This window comes from Acomys russatus, chromosome 17, assembly GCF_903995435.1.
Source record: "Acomys russatus chromosome 17, mAcoRus1.1, whole genome shotgun sequence".
In the NCBI taxonomy this organism is placed as follows: domain Eukaryota; kingdom Metazoa; phylum Chordata; class Mammalia; order Rodentia; family Muridae; genus Acomys; species Acomys russatus.
In genome coordinates this window covers 41681862-41702493 of record NC_067153.1, presented here as the reverse complement: position 1 = coordinate 41702493, position 20632 = coordinate 41681862, and the positions used below count along the sequence as shown (strand labels likewise).

General features: G+C 53.4%; 1 protein-coding gene across 2 annotated transcripts; it reads right to left on the bottom strand.

Moving 5' to 3' along the window:
* Window positions 1–72: 72 nt before the first annotated feature.
* Window positions 73–18148, bottom strand: Gga1 (golgi associated, gamma adaptin ear containing, ARF binding protein 1). Of its 2 annotated transcripts, XM_051159940.1 has the most exons (17): window positions 17739–18147; window positions 14725–14809; window positions 13577–13652; window positions 12015–12113; window positions 10771–10894; window positions 9297–9397; window positions 8715–8795; window positions 5866–6003; window positions 5697–5778; window positions 5081–5188; window positions 4712–4864; window positions 3462–3526; window positions 2858–3030; window positions 2270–2463; window positions 1378–1547; window positions 1048–1158; window positions 74–955 (listed from the first exon to the last, which is right to left on the bottom strand). In XM_051159940.1, exons 1-17 carry the CDS (start codon window positions 17779–17781, stop codon window positions 845–847), a joined length of 1914 nt encoding a protein of 637 aa, XP_051015897.1. In that variant the 5' UTR covers window positions 17782–18147; the 3' UTR covers window positions 74–844. The 2 variants fall into 2 exon arrangements, with proteins under 2 accessions (XP_051015898.1, XP_051015897.1); XM_051159941.1 differs by lacking the exon at window positions 1048–1158 and having other exon boundaries at window positions 73–955; window positions 17739–18148.
* Between the last annotated feature and the right edge of the window lie 2484 nt (window positions 18149–20632).

Sequence of the window (20632 nt, the reverse complement as noted above, 5' to 3'; positions counted from 1 at the left end):
GGGTGGGAGACGGGGCAGACCTATAGGGCAATCCCCAGGCCCCCAATTTCTGAATCTTCCCTAGCTCCCTCATGCTTACAATAACAAGAACAGCTAGTTCAGGAAAAGGTCATTTTATTTTCATAAATACTCCTGCTGTCACCCACACTGACCCTTACTTTTGACCACAGATGGGTGGGCGGCTGTGCGGTGCTCACAGGAGGCCCCAACAGTAGCTGATAAATGAAGCATGGAGCTCTAGGAGCCCCATGGCCCTCCAAGGAGGCATGTCCTCTGGCTTTGCTTTCAAGTTTCCATGGCCTGTAGGAGGCCTGAGAACACAGGGAGGCCTCTGGAGGGCCTGGGAGCTGATGGAACGCCTTCAGCTCTGTGACCACAGGGCCATTCCAAAAGAAAAGCGAAGAGCCAAACCACACACCGAGTGCAAACAGCTAGGGCATGGGCATCACCCCCAGTCACTGGGTTCCCACAGAGGAGGCCTGGGCTGGTCCCAGATCCAGCATGGCCTCCAAGTTATGGCTGGGCCTTTCCATAAGGCAAAAAAGACAGGTGGGGAAGACCCCACCTCAGGCTGGAGTCAGGGCTGGGCTTACCAGCCATGCTTCCTCCCTTACCCCGCAAGAGTCCTTCCAGGGCACACAGCCCCTCCCTGTTCCAGGCTCCCACTGGAGATGGGGGTCCCAGCTGCTATGGCCAACCCAGGCCCAGCCTGCTGCTGGGTTAGGCTCAGCAGGAGAACAGGCAGAGGGAAAGGGAAGAGTCACTGAGGGCCACAGGAAGGAGAGAAGCACCAGGCTCAACAGGTACAGGTCCTGCTGCCCCTCCTCTCTCCAGCCCCTCTGTCCTAGAGGCTCCCCCAGGTTTCTGGTGGGGGAAACTGATCCACATCTCCCATCTCATTGTAGGTCTGGTCGCCCATGGTGAAGATGAGCTTGTAGCGAAGGCGAACCTTCTCCTGGGGCACAAATGGCAAAAGCACAGGGTCAGAGCAGGAAAAAGAGGTCAACAACACCCTGGGGCACTGCCCTGTCATAGCTGGGCCCTCACCTTCTGGGGGTTAGCAAGGAGCAGGACCTGGGTGATGGCTGAGGGGTGGACGATGGGGTTAAATGCTGGCAGCTCTGTGCCCGAAGGTGGCTGCAGCCTCACCTTCATGACCTGAGGGCAGGAGGTGTACAGCAGGTCAGGCAGCCACTGATGAGGAACCAGCTCCCCTCACAGGGTTTCAGGGATCTCTCCTGGCTTCCCACCACCCCTTCCCCAGCTCCCCAGTAAGAGAGAGCCTGTCTCCTGACCATGCCCAGCCAGCTGGCTACCCACCAAGTCTCAGGTCACCCTGCCTTGAGGGAAGAAGGCCTGCCTGGTCTGCCCTGTCACCTTGGGGACTGCTGACTGGAAAACAATGTTTCGGATGGGCTGGGGAGCTGTGCTCAGCATGGAGACCACCACCACCAGCACATCAGAGCGCCCTGGCAGTGGGTCCCGAGCAAAATGAAAGAGGACACGGAAGCCATGCTGGTCATAGACGGTCACTGGCAAGATGCTGCCTGTTGAGAGAAGGGTAGGAGGGTGAAGAATGGGCGGAGCCAGAACATACTTATCTGCTTCTCACTCAGGGTGTGGACTCCATTGCGGGTGAAGGCAGGACACCCACACTGGAGCCAAGTCACAGCCAAGTCCCTCCCAGGCTAGAGACAAAGGCTTGTCATGCACTCTTTCGGCTCAGGGTCAGTTTAGTGTTAAGAAGGATGGGGAAGGCGTGGGGCCCTTGGTCATAGCTTCCATGAAAGTAACCAGCCAGTGCTGCCACTCTTGGGTGAGAAATATCTGGGGCTTAGGGCTAGATCTTTCTTTGAGGTTCCGTTTTATAATCTTTTTTTTTTTTTTTTAATTATTATTGCATGTGAGTGCTTTATCTGCAGAAGAGGGTATCAGATTACATTATAGGTGGTTGTGAGCCACCATGCATGTGGTTGCTGGGAATTGAACTCAGGACCTCTGGAAGAGCAGGTGGCGCCCTTAACCACTGAGCCATCTCTCCAGCCCCCGTTTTATAATCTTATGGAGCCTCTAGTTCTGGCCCCTGGCCTCCCTAGGAAGGAGGGGCTGGGGTTCATTGCTAAGAAGCCCCCTCCTGTGTGACCCAGAGATTAGAAGGCAGCCTTTCATCATACTAGGATGGGAAGCCCTTGTCCAGGATCACACTGGGGTCAGCAGTGACAAGAGCTGACCTGGCCCGGCCCTCCCCAGCCCACCTCTCCCTACTCACTGGGTTTGATGGACTCCAGGGGCACAGTGATGTTGGTTAAGGAGAGCTCAGGGGGCGTGGGCTGCGGCAGAGGCCCAGGGGGCTCTGGGGGCATGGTGTGGAGGAGGCTGGTGGCTCCTGGATTGGGCGAGTTGCAGCTGCTCTTACTCTGCAGGTCACGGAGGGTGAGCCGGGGGGTTGGCTGCTGCTTCTCCCTTAATGAAGACAGTGCATTAGCACATTATTTCTCTGGTGGCCTTGTTAGGGGTTTTGGAGGGACTAGGCAACCCAGTTCTGTGCCTGCAGGTTAATAGCCTGAGCATCCTCACCTATAGTGAGAACCTCTCCCATTCCTTTTGCCTCAGCATCCTCCAATGCTGAGCGCCCTTTTATCTTTCTCTAGGGTTCTGGGAACTCAAAGGGCATATTAGCGGGCACATTCTCATCAATTCTATGTAGGGTGGGACCATCCCTGGGCACACTCTTGTCACAATGGATGATCTAACATGCCAGGCTCCCAGGAATTGCAAATGATGGGTGATTCCCTTGCTGGGCCCAGAAGCTGCTAGCTGTGGGGACAGGGAGGGCCCTGGCAATAGCAGCCCTCACCACCGCACTTGCTGGGCCTCCGGGGGCAGTGCCTGTTGCAAGAGAGTCTTCCCCAAGAGATCCAGGTCGTCCAGGCCGCTGCTCGTTGGTGGGGGTGCCTGCGCTGGGGGTCGGCAGTCCATGCTGGGGGCCTGGGCTGGGGGAGGGACTTGTGGTTCAGTGCCATCTGATGACTGTGGGCAAAGGAGACAGTGGGTGAGACTCTCCAAAGGATCAGAGGCACTTGTGTCCTGAGGCCCTCCCCCTCTGCAGGTGACATCTGAGAAAGCTACAGCAGAAAGAACAGACCACCTGTCCATGAGGCAGGCCACTGAGCCTAGCTGGATCTCTACATTGCAGGGACCTCAAGTCCCCTTTAAGGGAAGAAGAGCTTAGCCTTGAAGGCAGGGCTGTGGTCCTGTTGGGGACCCTAAGCTGAGGCCCAGGCACCTCTGCTGGAGGTTAGAACAGACTGTTAGGCTCTTCCCTGGGGTGGAACTGCCCTGGCTCCTGGGAGCCTTGCCTAATACTCACCTGGCTATTTGCCACCCCTCCAACTACTGGCCCCAGCCTCCCTTTGCCTAGGTCTGTCTGTCATAGACAGAGCCAGCTTCGGCCCTCTTACCTGGAAGCTGTTCCACCCCACACCATCTGAGCTGGAGCCTGAAGGTGGTGTGGGGTCACTTAGGCCTGTAGAGAAAGCAAGATTGGGGGTTGGACTGGTGGGCAGAGGCCAGGGGGGCTAACAGCTAACAGTGCGCTGGCCTAGGGCGCCTGGATTCCTCCCTTTCTTACAGGGGCAGGAGTGAAACCCACACTTTCAGAGGGAACCAGCGGCAGGGTGAAAATAGAAACCATCGTCCCAACAGCCGTTTTGCAGCCCACGCTTGCTTCCTCTCTTCCCGGCAAGGCCCCAAAGAAGCCAACTTATGGGCAGAAGTTGGAACTTCCGCCACTGCCTCTCAGAGCCGACATGGTAGTAAGGAGGGGAGGAGAGTCTCTGATTGCACCAGTGTCCCCGTGTGGACAATGGCTAGGTGGGTCAGGCACACTCTGAAGGCTCTGGTATAGGTCACTAATTAGTGCTGAGGGCCCTGGGGCCCGGCCTGCTGGCTGGCAGAAAAACCACCATCCCTGTCTCTCCTGAACACCTCAGCCAGGCTTACCCTGTATGTGAGTTAGAAAAGATAGTGATGCCGAGCATGGTGGCACACACCTTTAATCCCAGCACTTGGGAAGCAGAGGCAGGCAGATCTCTGAGGTCAAGGCTAGTCTAGTCTACAGAGTAAGTTCCAGAACAGGTGGGGCTAGACAGAAACCATGTCTCAAACAACAAAAAAATCTGAGCGCTGGCGGCACACATCTTTGATCCCAGCACTTGGGAGGAAGAGGCAGGTGGATCGCTCTGAGTTGGAGGCCAGCCTGGTCTACAAAGAGAGTCTAGGACATTCAAGGCTACACACAGAAATGCTGTCTCAAGAAACCAAGGGGGAAAATAAGACCAAAAACAAAAACGAAAAGTCCCAACCAACCAAACAAGAAAAGCCAAAGAAAACAATGTTCACTGCTTACACTTTCAATGTCCCCAATGTGCTGGGCTCACTAGAAGTGGCGCTGGCGCTTACTAAATCATGTCCTTCCTGTCTGGAGAACCTGCTGACCCTTCCTCAGGCAGCTCCACTGCAGAAATCACCCCACCTCTCCCAGGCAGCCAGAGCTGGCCAGCCCTGCCCTTTGCCAGGCTGACTTTGTTCTCAGTCTCCCTGAGCTACGGCTTCACCTAGCATAGGGAAGGTATGCTGCTCATCCATAGCCTCCCACTGGAGGGCAGAATGCTGGTGCCCACAAGCTGCCCTGTACCATCCTCTTCCTTACCCAGAGACATGAGCTCGTCATCAAGCAGGGACACTGAGGCACTAGGCTGCTTTGGACTGCTCTGGTTGCCAGGATGGGTGGGCGTGGCTGGGTATGTGGTGCCCGAGGGAGGGAGGTCCAGGCCTGAGAGGTCCAGCAGGGCTGAGGTGCTCCCTGAGGGGAGAAGAGAGTTGGGCAAGTCCTGGGGGCCATGACAAACTTGGGCTCCCTTCTCCTCTGTCCTGGGTGGCCTTCCCCAACAGCTTTAGGCTTGGCAGAATGCCTCGGCTCCCTTCTCGGGACCTTCATGGTTTTAAAGGGCCAGGGTCACACTGAAGGTCATGCCAGGCAGCACTCTGGGTCCCCAGAGCACTTCTGCTCTCTTCTTACCAGGAATGGAGCTGGCTGTGGCATCACCATTGACCTCCTCACCCCGGACCAGCTGCTTGTACAGGTTGATCACCTGGGTGAGATTGTCGTTAGCCTGCAGGATCTCAGCTGGAACCAGAAGGAAGGGAGAGGTGGGGGTTGAAGGAGTGGTGGAGCCTCTGGATAGGGGGGAGAAGCCTCCCACATCCACCCCAAAGGGCATGTGAAGGGGACGGGCCAGGCAGCCCATTGCATATATGGAGTTCAGACAGCCAAGCTGGTGTAGAGGCTTGGAGGTGGAAATGTCCAGGGGACAGCCAGCCAAGGGCAGAGTGAGACTGAGAGGTAACAAAGGGCCTGAGTGGCTGATGGGATCATCTGCCACACTGTTGCTGTGACCTGAGCTAGACATTTTTGTTTGTTGAGCCCCAGTTGGAAATTGGGAAGAGTTCTCCGTCCTGGGCAGGACCTTGCTCATAGGTCTGCAAGAGCAGTCTCAGCTGTCTGCGGCCTTCTCATGTCAGTGCTGGAGACAGGGGGCCCCCTCGTGGTGGTTCCTTCCAACTGTGGGTGTCTAGCAGGGCCTGGAAGGGGGAGGAGGTAGAGGGAGGTAGAGGGACAGTCGCCCAGGGCTCACCTAAGGCCTCATCATTGTCTTCTGTGTCACTGGCCAATCGGAAGAGTGTGGGCCGCATGCGCTCACAGCGCTGGTATAACTCCTGGGGGGGGAACAGGCGAATAGATAAGGGTTCTTAGGGGGCTGTGGGCTGCGAGGTGGGCTGGGAGCGGACTGGGAGTGGGCGCACCTTCATGAGGTCCTCACTGCTGCTGGACGCCGCGCCCTGGCTGTGGCTCATCACCATCTCTGTCAACAGCTTCACATTGTTGTTTACCTCCTCAATGGCATTCACCCGCTTTGAGATCTTCTCCATCCGCTTCTGGTCCTGTGGAGCAGAAACGGCCAGAGGCTGCCTCAGCCCTACTAGTGGCTCTCCTTGGAGATAGCAAAGGAGTCTGGGACGAGGGCTGGACGGGTACAATGTCAGCTCTGTGTGGCCATGTCCTGGTGAGAGCTTGCCACTCAGGGCAGGTCCTCTGTCCAAGAAGCAGTCTACTGCTATTGTGTCACTTCCTACTCTCCTGTACAAGCTCGCAGTCTCCAGGGGTGGCCCTCACTCACTCATAGCAAGTTTCTAGACTCCTGACTGTGGCCCTGCATCATTCTTGCCCTCCCTGTGCTGTCTCCTGAAGCCAACCTTCCCACACTGGAAGAGAAGACCCCTTCGTTGGTGTCCTTCCTTGTGACTGTAGGAACCTAGCAAGTGTTGGGAGCTCATGGCCTTTAAAGGCAGCTATAGGAGGTAACCTCACTCCCTTCCAGCCCATCATGCTTGCTAATACCCTTCTGCTGCAGGAGGTGGCCATGTTCTTGGCAGTCTCACACGGCTTGGCCCTTTAAGACATCCCTGAAAAGCCAGACATGGTGGCGCATGCCTTTAATGCCAGCACTCAGGAGGCAGAGGCAGGCGGATCGCTGTTGAGTTCGAGGCCAGCCTGGTCTACAAAGCGAATCCAGGAAAGCCAAGGCTACACAGAGAGACCCTGTCTCAGACAAACAAACAAACAAACAAGCAAAAAAAAAAAATCATCCCTGAAATAAGCCATCCAGGCCTGTGACATGCTCTTTTCTGCTTCAGGGGATGCAGAGTAGCCCCTGACAGTCAATCTGGGGTCCAAGCTTAGCCTGACCAACCTGCATGACTAAATCTTGCCTCTGAGGAAGAATGAACTAGCAGTTTCTGTGAGACACACACTTGTAAAACATGGGGAAAATTCTTTGCTGCTGTCATTAGTATGCTGGGGATTTCATGGAAAAGTCCACATTTCTGGATCATTTTCTTTTTTTCTTTTTTTTTTGGTTTTTCGAGACAGGGTTTCTCTGTGTAGCCTTGGCCGTCCTGGACTCACTTTGTAGACCAGGCTGGCCTCAAACTCACAGCAATCCGCCTGCCTCTGCCTCCCGAGTGCTGGGATTAAAGGCGTGCGCCACCACGCCCGGCTCTGGATCATTTTCAAGGAAAGAAAAATCAGGGGCTGGAGAGATAGCTCAGTGGTTAAGAGCGCCACCTGTTCTTCCAAAGGTCCTGAGTTCTATTCCCAGCAACCACATGGTGGTTCACAACCATCTATAATGTGATCTAATGCCGTCTTCTGGTGTGCAGGTGTACATGAAGGCAGAGCACTGTATGCATAATAAATAAATAAATCTTAAAAAAAAAAAAAAAAGGAAAGAAAACTGATGATCTAGATACACAGGGCTACAGATGGGTAGTCACCTTGGGCACATAATGGGCAATCTCCTGTCTCAGAGGTCCCTGCCTTATGGCCTTAACCCTTTATTTCCTTGCTGTCAATCCTTAGTCTAGAGAGCTGTGTTCCATTTGGCCTGTGTGCTACTAAGTGCTAATCTGAAGTCTTTGTTTGATTTGGTTGAGACAGTTTCACTCTGTAGCTGAGGCTGGCCTGAATTCAAGCCAAAGCCATCTTCCTGTCTTATCCTCCCCAATGTTGGGGTTAGAGGTGTGAGCCACCTTGCCCATCCTGAACACCCTTTTAAATTTTTATTTTGTTTTGAGAGTCTCTCTACATAGCCGACTGTCCTGGAACTCACTCTGGAGATCCTTAAACTCACAGAGATCCACCTGCCTCTGCCTCCCAAGTGCTGGGATTCAGTTCCAGCCTTGAATATCTACACTTCCAACATATATTAACATCTGTGTTTTGCTGTGTGTATAAATCTATATACATGTACACATACTTAAATATGTATTTAAAAACTTTTTTTTTACAATATTTTGTTTTTTGAGACAGGGTTTCTCTGTAAAGTACTAGTTGTCCTGGAACTTACTCTGTAGACCAGGCTGGCCTTGAACTGACAGAGATCCAACTGCCTCCCAAGTGCTGGGATTAAAGGCATGCACCACCTCCCCGCTAAAAACTATTTTAAGGTTGAACTTGTTGGTGGGAGATGCTGAGGAAGGATAACAGGACCTCGTGCATATCAGGAAAGTGGTCTACACTAAGCTAGAACCCCAAGCCCCAGTGCATTCCCAAAGTACTTCAAAATGTTTGCCGTTTATTTACTTGTGTGTGCATGTGTGTGGGAGTACACGGGCTGTGGTGTGCACTTGGATGTAAGGGCAACTTGTGGGAGTTGGTCTGTCCTTCCAGCATGTGGCTCTCAGGTCCAGCCCAGGCTGGCCGCAGATACCTACACCTGCTGAGCCACCTTACTGGCTCCCAAAGTCCTTTCCTTTTTCTTCACATATGGTCTTTGCTATATGGGCCAGAGACTAGCCTCAACCTCAAGATCCTCCTGCCTCAGGCTCTGGAGCTCCAGGATTACACAGGTGCATGCCACTGATTCTTAGCTTCATCACTAACAAATACCACTCCTCGGAAACTCCTGCACAGCAGGTTCACTCAGGCTAGTGGGCAGATCTTCCCAGCCTGCTAGCACCTGTCAGTTCTTGGCTGTGGCCACTGTTCTGCTGTGCTGATATGGGGCATCATATGCACATACACAGAGCTCCTGCTTGGGGGCCTAGCTCCACACCCCATCCCTCCTGCCCATGTACCCCAGGCCAGCCATCACCTCCTGCACCATCTCCTTGATGAGCTTGTTGGCAGCCCGGAGGTCCTCGGGGTGAGAGCTCTTCAGCAGGCGGGCCAGCATCTGCAGAGACAAGGAAGTGACTGAGGGCAGCCCCAGGTCAGGGCCTATAACCTGGCTCCTTAGTTACTGTTTGTGGGACCTGGGCAAGACACTAAAGCTCTCTGTGAAATGGTTAAAAACATGATTGACACCTGATGGGTGTCCAAGCGGGTGAGACGCCACACACTACCCACAGAGTAGAGCAGAAGGATGCCCTCAGCACACAGCCCTGGGCCCCGCCCCCAGCCTCTGGGAGGACACACCAGAAACCACCGTGGTAGCCTTGGGGGCTGGCTGGGAAAAGCTTATTTCAACAGGTCCTCTCCCTGAAAATGCTTCTGTAACTAAAAGCAAATCAAGTAGTATAGGAAGATAAAGCTCTGCAGCTCCTCAGCCTAGGCCTGTGCCATGAACGCAGACGCTTGAGTGGGTCCGTGTATTCAGCAGGCTCCCACACTGTCCCCTCCACAGGGATGACAGTCAGCATGGGAAGACTCTACCCCCAAGAAACTACTGCCTTACCTTGGACTTCTCCTCATCTTCAAAGATCACATTCTTGGGCCGTGGAGGGGGCAGGGGAAAGAGTGCATCCTCTGGAAGCTTGGGGTCAGACTTCACAATCCCTGGGGAAGATGAGGTTAGGAAGGCTATCAGTAGGTGTCAGCAACAGTGGTGGTAGGGAGAGGGATAGAATAGGGTGGCAAGGTCAAAGAGAGGTCACTCTTTCATTGGCTCCCCAGCTTTGGACTTTGATGAGGGGACTACTTCTAAGCACAGTGAACTCCATCAGAGATGGTTGAGCCCAATATATATTAGTGTACATAAACATTATTTATTTATTTATTTTTGAGACAGGGTCTCTCTGTGCATTTTTGGCTGTTTTAGACTCACTTTGTAGACCAGGCTGGCCTTGAACTCACAGCGATCTGTCTGTCTCTGCTTCCCAAGTGCTGAGATTAAAGGTGTGTGTCACCACGCCTGACTTAAACATAACTTAAATACTAGTTTTTTTTTTTTTTTTGTTTTTCGAGACAGGGTTTCTCTGTGTAGCCTTGGCCATCCTGGACTCACTTTGTAGACCAGGCTGGCCTCGAACTCACAGCGATCCGCCTGCCTCTGCTGGGATTAAAGGCGTGTGCCACCACGCCCAGCTTTTTCTTTTTCTTTTTTTTTAAGATTTGTTTTTAGGGGGCTGGAGAGATGGATCAGTGGTTAAGAATCCTGTCTGTACTTCCAAAGGACCTGGGTTCAATTCCCAGCACCCACATGGCAGTTCACAACTGTCTATAACTCTAGTTCTAGGTGATCTGAAACCCCCACACCAATGCACATAAAATAAAAATAAATTTAAAAATATTTGTTTTCAGGTATGTGTGGTGTCTGTGTCTCTACGGACTGTGCTTGTGAGTGCAGGTGTGTGTGGAGGTAGAAGCAGGCCCCTGGAGCTGGAGTTTCAGGTGGCTGTGAGCTCCTTATGTGTGTACAGGAAACAGAACCCGCGTCCTTTGGAAGAGCAGCAAGTGCTCTTAACTGTGGAGCTGGCTCTTCAACCCCCATATATATTTTTTGAGAAAGGGTATCATGTAATCCTTTTGAACTCACTATGTAGCCAAGGGTGGCCCTTCAACTTCGGGTCCTCCTGCCCCCACTTTCTAAGTGCTGGGATTACAGGTGTGCACTACCACACCTGGAATATTTGGTGCTGGGGATTGAACCCAGAGCTTCATGCATGCTAGGCCAGCATTCTACCAGTTGAACTATATCCCTAGTTCCTGGGCACTCTTGTTTTGAGGCCACTCTCTGAAGGTAAGCTTGAACACATACCACCCCCGCCCCAAGCTGGCCTTAGGCCCAGCCACCTAGGCCTCACTGGTTGTGTGTTCCCCAGATGGTAAAGGCAGACCCGTGAAGGCCTTTCTGGCAGAAGCCCCAGAGACTGCTGGCAGTCGGACTGCAGGCATTACTGGTCCCTGCCCCGCTGGGAGTAGAGGCTCACCCTGCTTCTTCAGCATCTGGTAGGCTTCTGCAATCTTCACCTCCTCAGGCAGGCCGACGGTCCAGCTGTACAGCAGCTCCAAGATCTTATTCTTCACCTTCTCTGACGTCCGGGAACCCAGGTACTTCAGAGACACACAGAAGGGGGATTCTCTGAGACTGCTTAGCCCCACTCACTCTAACCCTAACTTTGTAGCCTCCCAGATGGCTCTGAAGTCCCATACTCCCTGCAACTGGTCTGGTGAAAACCAAGCTCAGTTCTTTGTTTTTTGGTTTTTCAAGACAAGGTTTCTCTGTGTGTATCCCTGGCTGTCCTGTACTCACATTTTAGACTGGCTGGCCTCAAACTCACAGGTATCCACCTGCCTCTGCCTCCTGAGTGTTGGGATTAGTTTGTTTTTTTGAGACAGGGTTTCTCTTGTAGAGCCCTGGCTGTCTTGGAACTCTGTTTTTCTGTAGTCTAGGCTGGCCTTGAACTCAGACATCCACCTTTCAAGTGTTGGGATTAAAGGCGTGCACTACCACTGCTTGGTCTGAGCTCAGTTCATAGCCTGACCACCCACTGGCTGTGTTACCTGTCTGTGACTCGGTTTTCCCATTGTGGGCAAGTGGAGTTGGGGGAAGCCCAGAGTAGGAACACCTGCTCAGAGTGCATTAGAACTGAACCGTGAGACCCTAGCAAGGAACCCGGGGCTCCAGGTGGAGGAGGGAAGGGCTTTGTGTGCAGCTATGAGGCCCCACATATCATTTCCAGCAGCAAACTAGGCCAAGAGATGTGGCTTTCATTGCACAGTTCTCTCCTGGGAGACATGGGGTTGCATGGCCCACTCAAGACTTCTGTTCAGAGGAAGGGTGAGGGGGCTGGGCATCAAATATGTATCCAAAGTGTGGGAGAACTCAAGCCAAAGGCCAGTGGCCAGGGTGTGGCCCATTTGCTAGCACTAACTGACTCAGGTCTGTGGCTTTGGATCCTGAGGCTCAAGGAAACCACATCTAGGTGATGGGGTCGGGGAGAAATGTCCAACATCTAAGCAGCCTGGGCTCAGCACACCCAGCAACAGCATGCGCGTGCCCTGGGATCAGCTTTCCATGCACACTGAGTGGTTCCTCAGGGGCTCAGGCTGTCCTAACTCACCCTGGTTCTGGAGAAGGATCTGTGCTGGGTTCCTAACTGGGAGGCCCCTAGGGATCCTCTTTCTGCAGCCTCCATCAGACCCAGCACGCTGAGCCCAGGCTAGGACGCACCTTGGGAGACACAACCTTGATGAGCTCATTCAGGAAGCGGAACTTGCCCACCTCGTCATGGAACCTCTTGCCGCAGCTCTTCATGCATGTCTCCAGAACCTAGGAAGGGAAGCAGTGAGGGAGCCCATGACCTTGCCAGGGCCGGAGGAAGGGAACGGCCCTCAAGGGCACAAGATACAGTAGTTCAAAGGTCTCTGAGATTGCTAATCACTCGCTTAGAGCATGGGCCAGGGGTTTTCCAGTGCCTAGTACTGCTCCAGCTGCGGTATGGCCACAGTCCTTCATGGCTTAGACCATGCAGTACTTTTACATGGACTTTTCACTATTTTCTTCTCCTTCCTCTTTTTTTTTTAAAGATTAATTTATTTATTTATTATGTATACAGTGTTCTGCCTGCATGCCAGAAGAGGTCACCAGATCTCATTATAGATGGTTGTGAGCCACCACGTGGCTGCTGGGACTTGAACTCAAGAACCTTAGAAGCTAGCACTCTTAACCTCTCAATCATCTCTCCAGCACCACCTACCTCACACTTTTTTTTTCCTGACTCACTTTGTAGACTAGGCTGGCCTCAAACTCACAGAGATTTACCTGCCTCTGCTTCCAGAGTGCTGGGATTAAAGGTGTGCACCACCACACCCAGCTTCTCCTCTTTTAAAAAAAGATGTATTTACTATGTATACAGTGTTCTGATAATATTTATGCCTGTACACCAGAGGGCATCAGATCACATTATAGATGGTTGTGAACCACCATGCCGGTGCTGGGAATTGAACTCAGGACCTTTGGAAGAGCAGAGGTCTTAACCTCTGGGCCATCTCTCCAGGCCCATGGGCCCTCACGCTGGGGCTTTTTTTTTTTTTTAGACAGGGTAGCCCTGGCTGTTCTGGAACTCACTCTACAGACCGGCTGGCCTCAAACTCACAGCAATCCACCTGATTCTACCTCCCGAGTGCTGGAATTAAGGGCGTGTACCAATACCGCTTAGCTTGTTTTTCTTCTTTTAAAAAACAGTTTATTTCTTCGGCTTTTCCCAGACCCATGAAATCACAAGGTCCCTGCATACTTAAAAAGGAAACCCCAAACAAACACTAACATGTTGACACATGCACAGTTCCTTAGAGCTATTTTCACCTCCCCTCAGACAATCGTGTTCTAAGGTAGCCGGTATGTGGGCCATGCAGGGAGTCGCAGACAACACCCCACCCTTTGCCCCTGGTATAGCCATCATCTTAATCCTGAGGTTCCCTCTCACCACAGAAGAGAGCACTGCCTAGGGCCTACAGATCCTGTGTAAGCTGGATGGCCCCTTCAGAGAACCTGGGAACTTTACAAATACACTTCAAAACATGCATGTTGACCCAGGGTCTTTAACATGTATCCTGGGGAGGTGCCCGCTGTGCAGTTGAGTGGACAATCTCTGCCACCACCATCAGAGGCTCAGCCGTGACAGGAGGCTAACCCACTGCCGCTGCTGGGAACCTTGGCTGGATCAGACCTATATTCTTGATCATCTGGTTACAATTCCCTTGGGCTCATGGAACCCCAAGATATTTTCTTACCGTCAAGGCCTGGATGGCCTCCCACTCCTGTGGGGACTGGATCTTGTGGGCCAGCAAGCGGGTGGCAAGTGGAGGCCTGGTAGGAGGAAGAGAGTCGTGACTGATGGGGTACTTGGTTCACTCAAGGGGGCAGTCACTGCATTAGCCTGCAGCACATCAGCCCCTACCGGCTCTGTGAAGCACATAGCAAGGCCAAGCTCTCTCCACATCAGACAAGACCTGGGATGGTGACAGCCAGTGCCAGGCAGCCAGTGTAGGCAGGGACCTTCAAGAGGTGTCAACCTAGCCCCGTCTGGCTTTAAGAACAAGACATGGGCCTGCAGATGTTGCTTACTGATAGAGAGCACTTGCCTAGAACGGGTGACTGAGGCCCAGAGTTCAAATTCACCATCACTAAAAGCAGCTGTGTCCTTGGCCCACATGGAGACCAGTAAGAACAGGTGGCCACAGCCTGAGTGGTGTGGCCATGCAAGGTGGCTCACAAGCACCTCGGCTCTTTGCTTTCCTCAGTGCCAGGAAAACCCTTATAAACACACACATGTGGCACTGCCAGCGCCTTGTTACAGCTGAGAGAGTGGGGCTCAGACGATCAGTGACTCGCCCAAGCCTAGGCAGGTGGAAGTGGTGGTCATTTGCCCCAAAGCCCCTGAACCCCACACCAAGGGCTGCTAGAGTGAAGCACCGGGAAGGAGGATGGACGTGAAGGACGCTGTGATGGGTTCCTGTGATCCAGCAGCAGCAGAAAGCCTGGGAGCGTACAACCCAAGTCCTCAGGGAGTCACTTTTAGGGCTGGCCCACATTGTTGTTGGGGTATAGCCTGCCCTTTGGAAGGCCCCCAGTAAACCATCAGCTACATGGTAGGTTTAGACTTGACCAAGGTTAGGACAGGTAGTGTCTCAGTGAGATTCAAGAGCAAACTGCTGAGCCTTGGTTTCATTTATAAAACAGGTCCAGGAGGGCTCCCCTCAAGAGGGTAGGTAACATCCACATATCCCCCAGCAGAAAGTGCCACTGTCTTTGTTAACTGTGACTGCATTTAGAACAGAAACTAGGTCTCCAGCCTGCTCGAGGGGACCAGGTTCTGGAGTGTGCATGACAGGGGCGCAGTGTGTTTTGTTGAGTGTGTCAGCCAAAAGGAGTCACTTACCCCTCAAAGTCTTCGTTGAGCTGCTCGCAGAAACCATTGATGCTGGCCCAGTTCAGCTCCTTGTTCAGGGGATTGGTGGCTCTGTCTGCGAGAGCGGAAGGAGTCAGTGGGGAACAGTGGGGTTTCTGCCGCACCCCGCAGCTCCTCACTGCAGCTGGCACGCTCAGGAGGGACTGTGCACATGTACTGGAGAGGCTTCCCTCCTCTTTGCTGGACAGCCCCAACCCTGGGCACTGACATTCCAGTGGAATCAGTGGGCAGAATACACGGCTGCTGCTTATATTGCCTTCCCACCCCAGAGCTCCATCTTCAGAGACTACATCGAGGGACCACCGCCAATGTTGATACCCCACCATCTCTGGTCTCAAAGCTCTCAGCAACAGCATCCCTATTCCCCTGGAATCTGGACTCAGGAGACTTAGGGGTTAGGAAAGGCCTGGGTCCCATCCTTGAGGAGTTGCAGCCCTGGGCAGTGGGCCGAGAGAAGCCAGGCTCTCAAGAAAAGCTAAGTGGCCAAGAAACCATAGGAACCCAGAGCAGGAGACTTGGGTCTTCCTGGGGCCAGCTAACTCTAGAAGGAGTTAGCCAGTCTGAGGGCTACTCTGCCCAGCTAAGGACACGGGCCCGAAAAGTCTGGACCCTGGACCTCATGGCTAGTTCTGCTAGACCTTGTCCCCCGAGGAGTGGCTTAGGAACATTTCTTCTCTTTAGCCCTTCCTTTCTGCCCAAAGTGGCAGTGGCAATGTTCCCGAGTGGGCTATTTATTATACAATGCTGTTGTGATTCCTGCCACTGTGAACACACTTATCTCTCTTTACATGGATGGATGAGGGATCAGGGGCAGGTAGGGTGAGGCTGGGCAAGTTAGAATGCAGGGAAGAGGAGCACAGTCAATGATAGCAGACAATCCCCTCAGAGCCCCTGACACTGGCTAAGTGAAGATCTAGTAGGTAATAACATTTCCCTGAATGTCCTCGTCCCCACTTGTAGAGCTGGATGCAGCACGGGCTGGATGGTGAATACTTTGTGCATGGCGAAGCTCAAGTGTCCTCATGATACCCAGACACTTCTGCCCATGCTGGGGATGCACAGGATCACAGCCCAAGAGGTGGGGCTGTCAAAAATGAGAAGACAGGAAGAGGCCAGGGCCCAGTATGCAGCTCCTGCCCAGTTGGGGACCTATGCTATGCCTGCAGCCTTGAACACCCCAATGCCTGGCAGTCATTCATCTGATCCCTATTTATTTTTAAAAATACAGCAGTGGACAAAAGCCCTGCTCTCCTGATGCTGACTGGCCCAAACAGAGCATCACTGACATTCAGCTTAGTGATCAAGAAGCGCAGAGCGGGGAGGAAGGACGGAAGGGGCTGTGGTAGGCTATTCTCTCCCAGGTGCTCAGAGGCAGTGTGGCTGGCCAGAGGGCTGAAGAAACATTCTCTCTTGGTACAAATCTATCCCAGGAGCCTTGTGGGGACCCCCCCCCCCAGTCCTTGAGAGGAATAGATGTTACCAGCGAGCCCCAGGGACACCAGGAACATCTGCTTTCTTGGGGAAAGGTCTCCCTGTCCCCGCCCCCTCCCCCTCAAAGCGGCCAACGACTAAACACTGGAAAGAGACTCCAGTCATAAGCCACAGAGGATGTATGGAGCACTGGCCTCTCAGTGACAGCTGAGAAAGGGCTAAAACAGGAAGTCCTTCAAAGTGTCAACGGCATGTGAGCCCCAACGAGGGTGGACCCAGTCAATCTAGAGCCAGGAGCCAGGAAGAGGAAACTCTCAGCACCCAGGATCAGCTTCTCCCCAGCATTCAGCACACTAAAGGTCTAAGAGCTGGAGGAGACAGGCTGCCTCTCTTCTCCCCGCCTCCACCTGGAGTGGCACCTCCATTGGCAGGTGGCAGGGAAGAGTACTTGAGGAGGGAGAGAGGTGTTTCACAACTGGGCGTGACTCTTCAGATGGTGAAAACATCTATGGTCCTTCCTAGAAGGTACCCTTTACCTCTGACCTCCTGAGACCTATGCAGTTGTGGCATCTCAAGCGGACCATGGCGATTGAGTCTCCTGCCATCACCGTCCCTACCCCGCCCGCTGCCAGGCTGACTCTCCTACATTTTTCCTAGAATTAACCTCCTGGTTCAACTCTGCTCAAGGCTGGCTTCCAAGGTCCTGGCCATGACTTCCCACATCTTCCCCGCACAGATCTTTGGTGTACCTGAGGCCAAGAGGTTGAGCTGAGGACAGACCTAGAGGCTTTCAGACCTAGGGTCCCTTTCAGAAAGGCCTTGGGAGAGACCGATCACTAAGTGGACCAGAAAAGGCAACCTGAAGCTCCCACGGGGAGAGGTCAGGAAGTGGGCTGGCAAAGCCAAGATCTTCAGTAGTGTGGGACAGGGAGAGCGGAGGGAGGGGCTGGGGGCTTGGAAGCCTAAGTAGTAGCAAGCTGTTTCTGAGGAGACAGGAAAACAAGGGCAGAGAGGCCTCGGGAGGAAGCTCAGCAGGGGCTAGGAAAGCAATCCGGGACACAGGGTAAGGCTGGGCTGGGTATAGTGACAGAGAACTTGGATTTCCTTATGGAGTCTTAGACGGGACCCCTCCAAGCTGAAGCATTGGGAGCCTCTCCCAGATTGGCTGGATCAGATGAGCCAGGGGTCTTGAGCCAGAGGGTGGGGAACGAGCGTATCTGAGAAGAGCTGCGGGTGGGAAGACTCAGGCCCTGAGGAAATGGGGTCCCTCAAAAGGAAGAATGGAGGGGCTGCTCTTTGCTGCAACAGGCAGGGCTTGGGGGGGGTTCAGGGTGCTCTAGGCAACCGGGTCATCGGGTGGGTGGGCGGCGCCCGATCAAGGCCAGGTTGCGCAGCTGTCAGGGTCCCAGCGGCGAACTGGGGCGCCGCCCCTCCGGATCGGGGGGCGGGGCGTGAGGAGGGGGCGCACGGACCCCGCCCCCACCAGGAAAGGGGCCAGCCTCGCGCCCCCGGTTCCGGTTCCGGTCCGGCCCGCGCCCCTCCCGGACACTCACTGATTCGCGCCTCCAGAGTCTCCGGCTCCATCGCGGGCTCCATCCGCCACGGGCCCCCGCCTCGGCACCGCCCCCCGCCCCCCGCCGCTCTCGCGGGAACTCCTTAGCCCCGCCCTCGGCCGGTTAAAGGGGCCGCGTCCACCCAGACGAGTCGGAACGATGAGCTGAGGCGCTGGGCACCATCGAGACGCAGGTGGGGCCGCCCAGAGCGTCACCTCTTCGCCAACTCCTCCCCCTGGTGGCTGGCCGAGTCGCCAGTAGGACTGGTCGGCAGCCTCGCAGCGACGAGCGCTCAGGCGGGAAAGGAAGCGGAGAGCCTGGGGGTTGCGGGCGGCACCATAGAAACACCACGGGACGCCCTAACTCAGTCAGCGTCACGCAGATACCCGTGACCGCTTCCGGAACAACGCTCCGAGGCCATGTTTCTAAGGGGCTCTGAAGTCACTTCCGGAGCCCTCAGGAGTACTTCCGCTTAAGAGGAAAATGGCAATGTCCCTTAAAAGGGCAACTGGGCACAGTGGCCGCCGCGAGCGTGACGAGGTTATGCTAACTCTTGTTTAGCGCTTAATGCCCCAGGCATTGTTCTAAGCATTTTTTTTTTTAAGTTGAGACGGGGTTTTAGGTAGCCCTGGCACTCCTGGAACTCGCTCTGTAGACCAGGTCGGCTTGGAACTCACGAGATCCGCCTGTTTTCAGCCTCCCAAGGGCTGAGACTAAAGGATTGCGTCACTACGCCCAGCAATGGGCTAAATTCTCCCCCGCCCCTATAAATCCATTACTCAAAGCCAGGTAATGAGTTTGCTTGAGGTCACCCGAGGGTCAGTGCTTGCACCGGGTACTTCCTTCTGTATTCAGTTTGCAAACCCGTAAAGAGCTCATTGCATTTGGGTTATTCTGTGACCAGCACTATAGAGAGACAGACAAGGCCAGATTTCTATCCCACAAGGTGGTGAGGAGCTGGGCGCGTTCTCGGACGTCAGTAACGGCATCACTTGGAAGAAAGAGGCAGGAGATGATCAGTGACAGGCCAATGTGGGATACCCTATCTCAAAGTACATAACACAAGCAATGGGGAAGCCCGAGGGGCGGTAGCAAAACAAGAAAGTCTCTTTCCCTAAACTAGGATGGTGACGAAGTCAGTGTCTAGTTTTGGGGTGTTTCAGGAGGCAACAATGCGAGGTATACGATTCTTTTTGTTTGTTTTGGTACTCGATTCTTTGGCCCACTTTTACCATCCTCTGCCGTCGCCTTGGGCAGTTCTCAGGATTGCCCAGTCGTTTGCTCTCTGGCGCCCCTGGCGGCCATCCGGGGACGAGACCATAATGCCCCTCTCCAACCAGTCTGTGCCAGGAAGAGTTAAAGAGCCTCTGAGATCAAGGAACTGGAGAATCCAGTTCCGCGAGCCTGTGGCCTCAGAAAGGATCTAGATTCACCTTGCCGAACCACAGTGACCTCATTTCAGTCGTTTTTTCTCTTGACCTCAACACTCACTGAGATGTTTAATTCTCTCCCGCAACCTATAAAATGCAGGAGGGGGTTATGTGTGTTTATAGCCCCTCAACAAAAGCCAGAATGAGATGGGCTCGGCTCTCCTTGCTTCCTTTATTATTAAAATTAAAATTGTTAAAGAAATAAAACACAACCGCAGACTAGGCGTTAGTGGTGCACGCCTTTAATCTCATCACTTGATGGGCGGAAGCAAGTGGATCTCTGAGATTGAGGCTAGCCTGGTCTACAGAGTGAGTTCCAGGACAACCAGGGCTACACAGAAAAAAAAAAAAAAAAAAAAAAAAAAAAAAACCCTGTCTGGAAAAACCAAAACAAAGGAGATCTTTGTTCTGGCTCACAGTTGAAGGGTAGTGTCTGTCTTGTTGGAGAAATCAAGGTGGCAGGAGCCTGAAACAGCTGGGCCCATCACATCTGCAGCCGAGAAACAGTGTTGAATGCATGCTGCCACCCAGCTAACTCTCTTTCTCCACATACACAGTACAGGATCAGAATAGGGGGTGGTGCCACCCACAGTGGGCAAAGCTTCCCACCTCAGTAAACTCAAGTCAAGATAATCCTATTGAGGCATGCCCAATGAGTCGACAGTTCTAACCATCACAATGTCCTGAGACCTAAAGCAGTTGCTGGTGTCCAGAAGGTGGTGGGACTCAGAGAATGGCTCCTCAAAACGTGACACGTGCCCACACTGAAGGAGTCTTTGAGTCGCCACAGAACACACACACAGACACCAACTCCTCAAAGGAGAGTTTATTTACCCCACTGGGGACAAGCAGGGGGGCTGCCTGTGGATCAGGCAAAGGCAGCAGCAGGTACCTCTGCAGGGCTGGTTTGCAAGGAGGAAAAGAGGAAGTCTGTTAGGATGAGTTGATGAGCCCTGATTGGACACTAGTCCGTGTAGCCAAATAATGAATTTTGACTGCTGGACCTTGGTGATCAGCCTCAGGAATGAGTTAGGCATAAGGAAGTAGCCAAATACAGGCATAGACCTTGGTGGCTAGCTTTGGGGATGTAATCTAATGGTTTAGCAAGGGAGAGGAAGCAGGGAGAGAAAGACCTGCTGGCGCCATGTTTGCCGTACTCTGGCCTGTTGGAAAAGCCCTTCATTGCATGTGGAGCTGAAGGAAGGGCCAGAGGAGGCCTACTTACCTTCCCCTGCCTGCCATCCTTTCTTCTTTCTTTCTCCCTGTCCCTTCCAGGCAGGCCATAGAAGCTAGAATTCTTCATGCCCAAGGTCAGTCTTAGACCCTAGCATTGCTCTCCATAGCTGCTCAAAAACCTAGCCCTCTCACAAAACCCTCCAATCTTTTTGGGGAAAAGCCAATCCGAAGGAAGTTCTCTCACCTACCTGTGTCCGGCTAATAGTAGGCTGTGAGACCTTCCTTTGG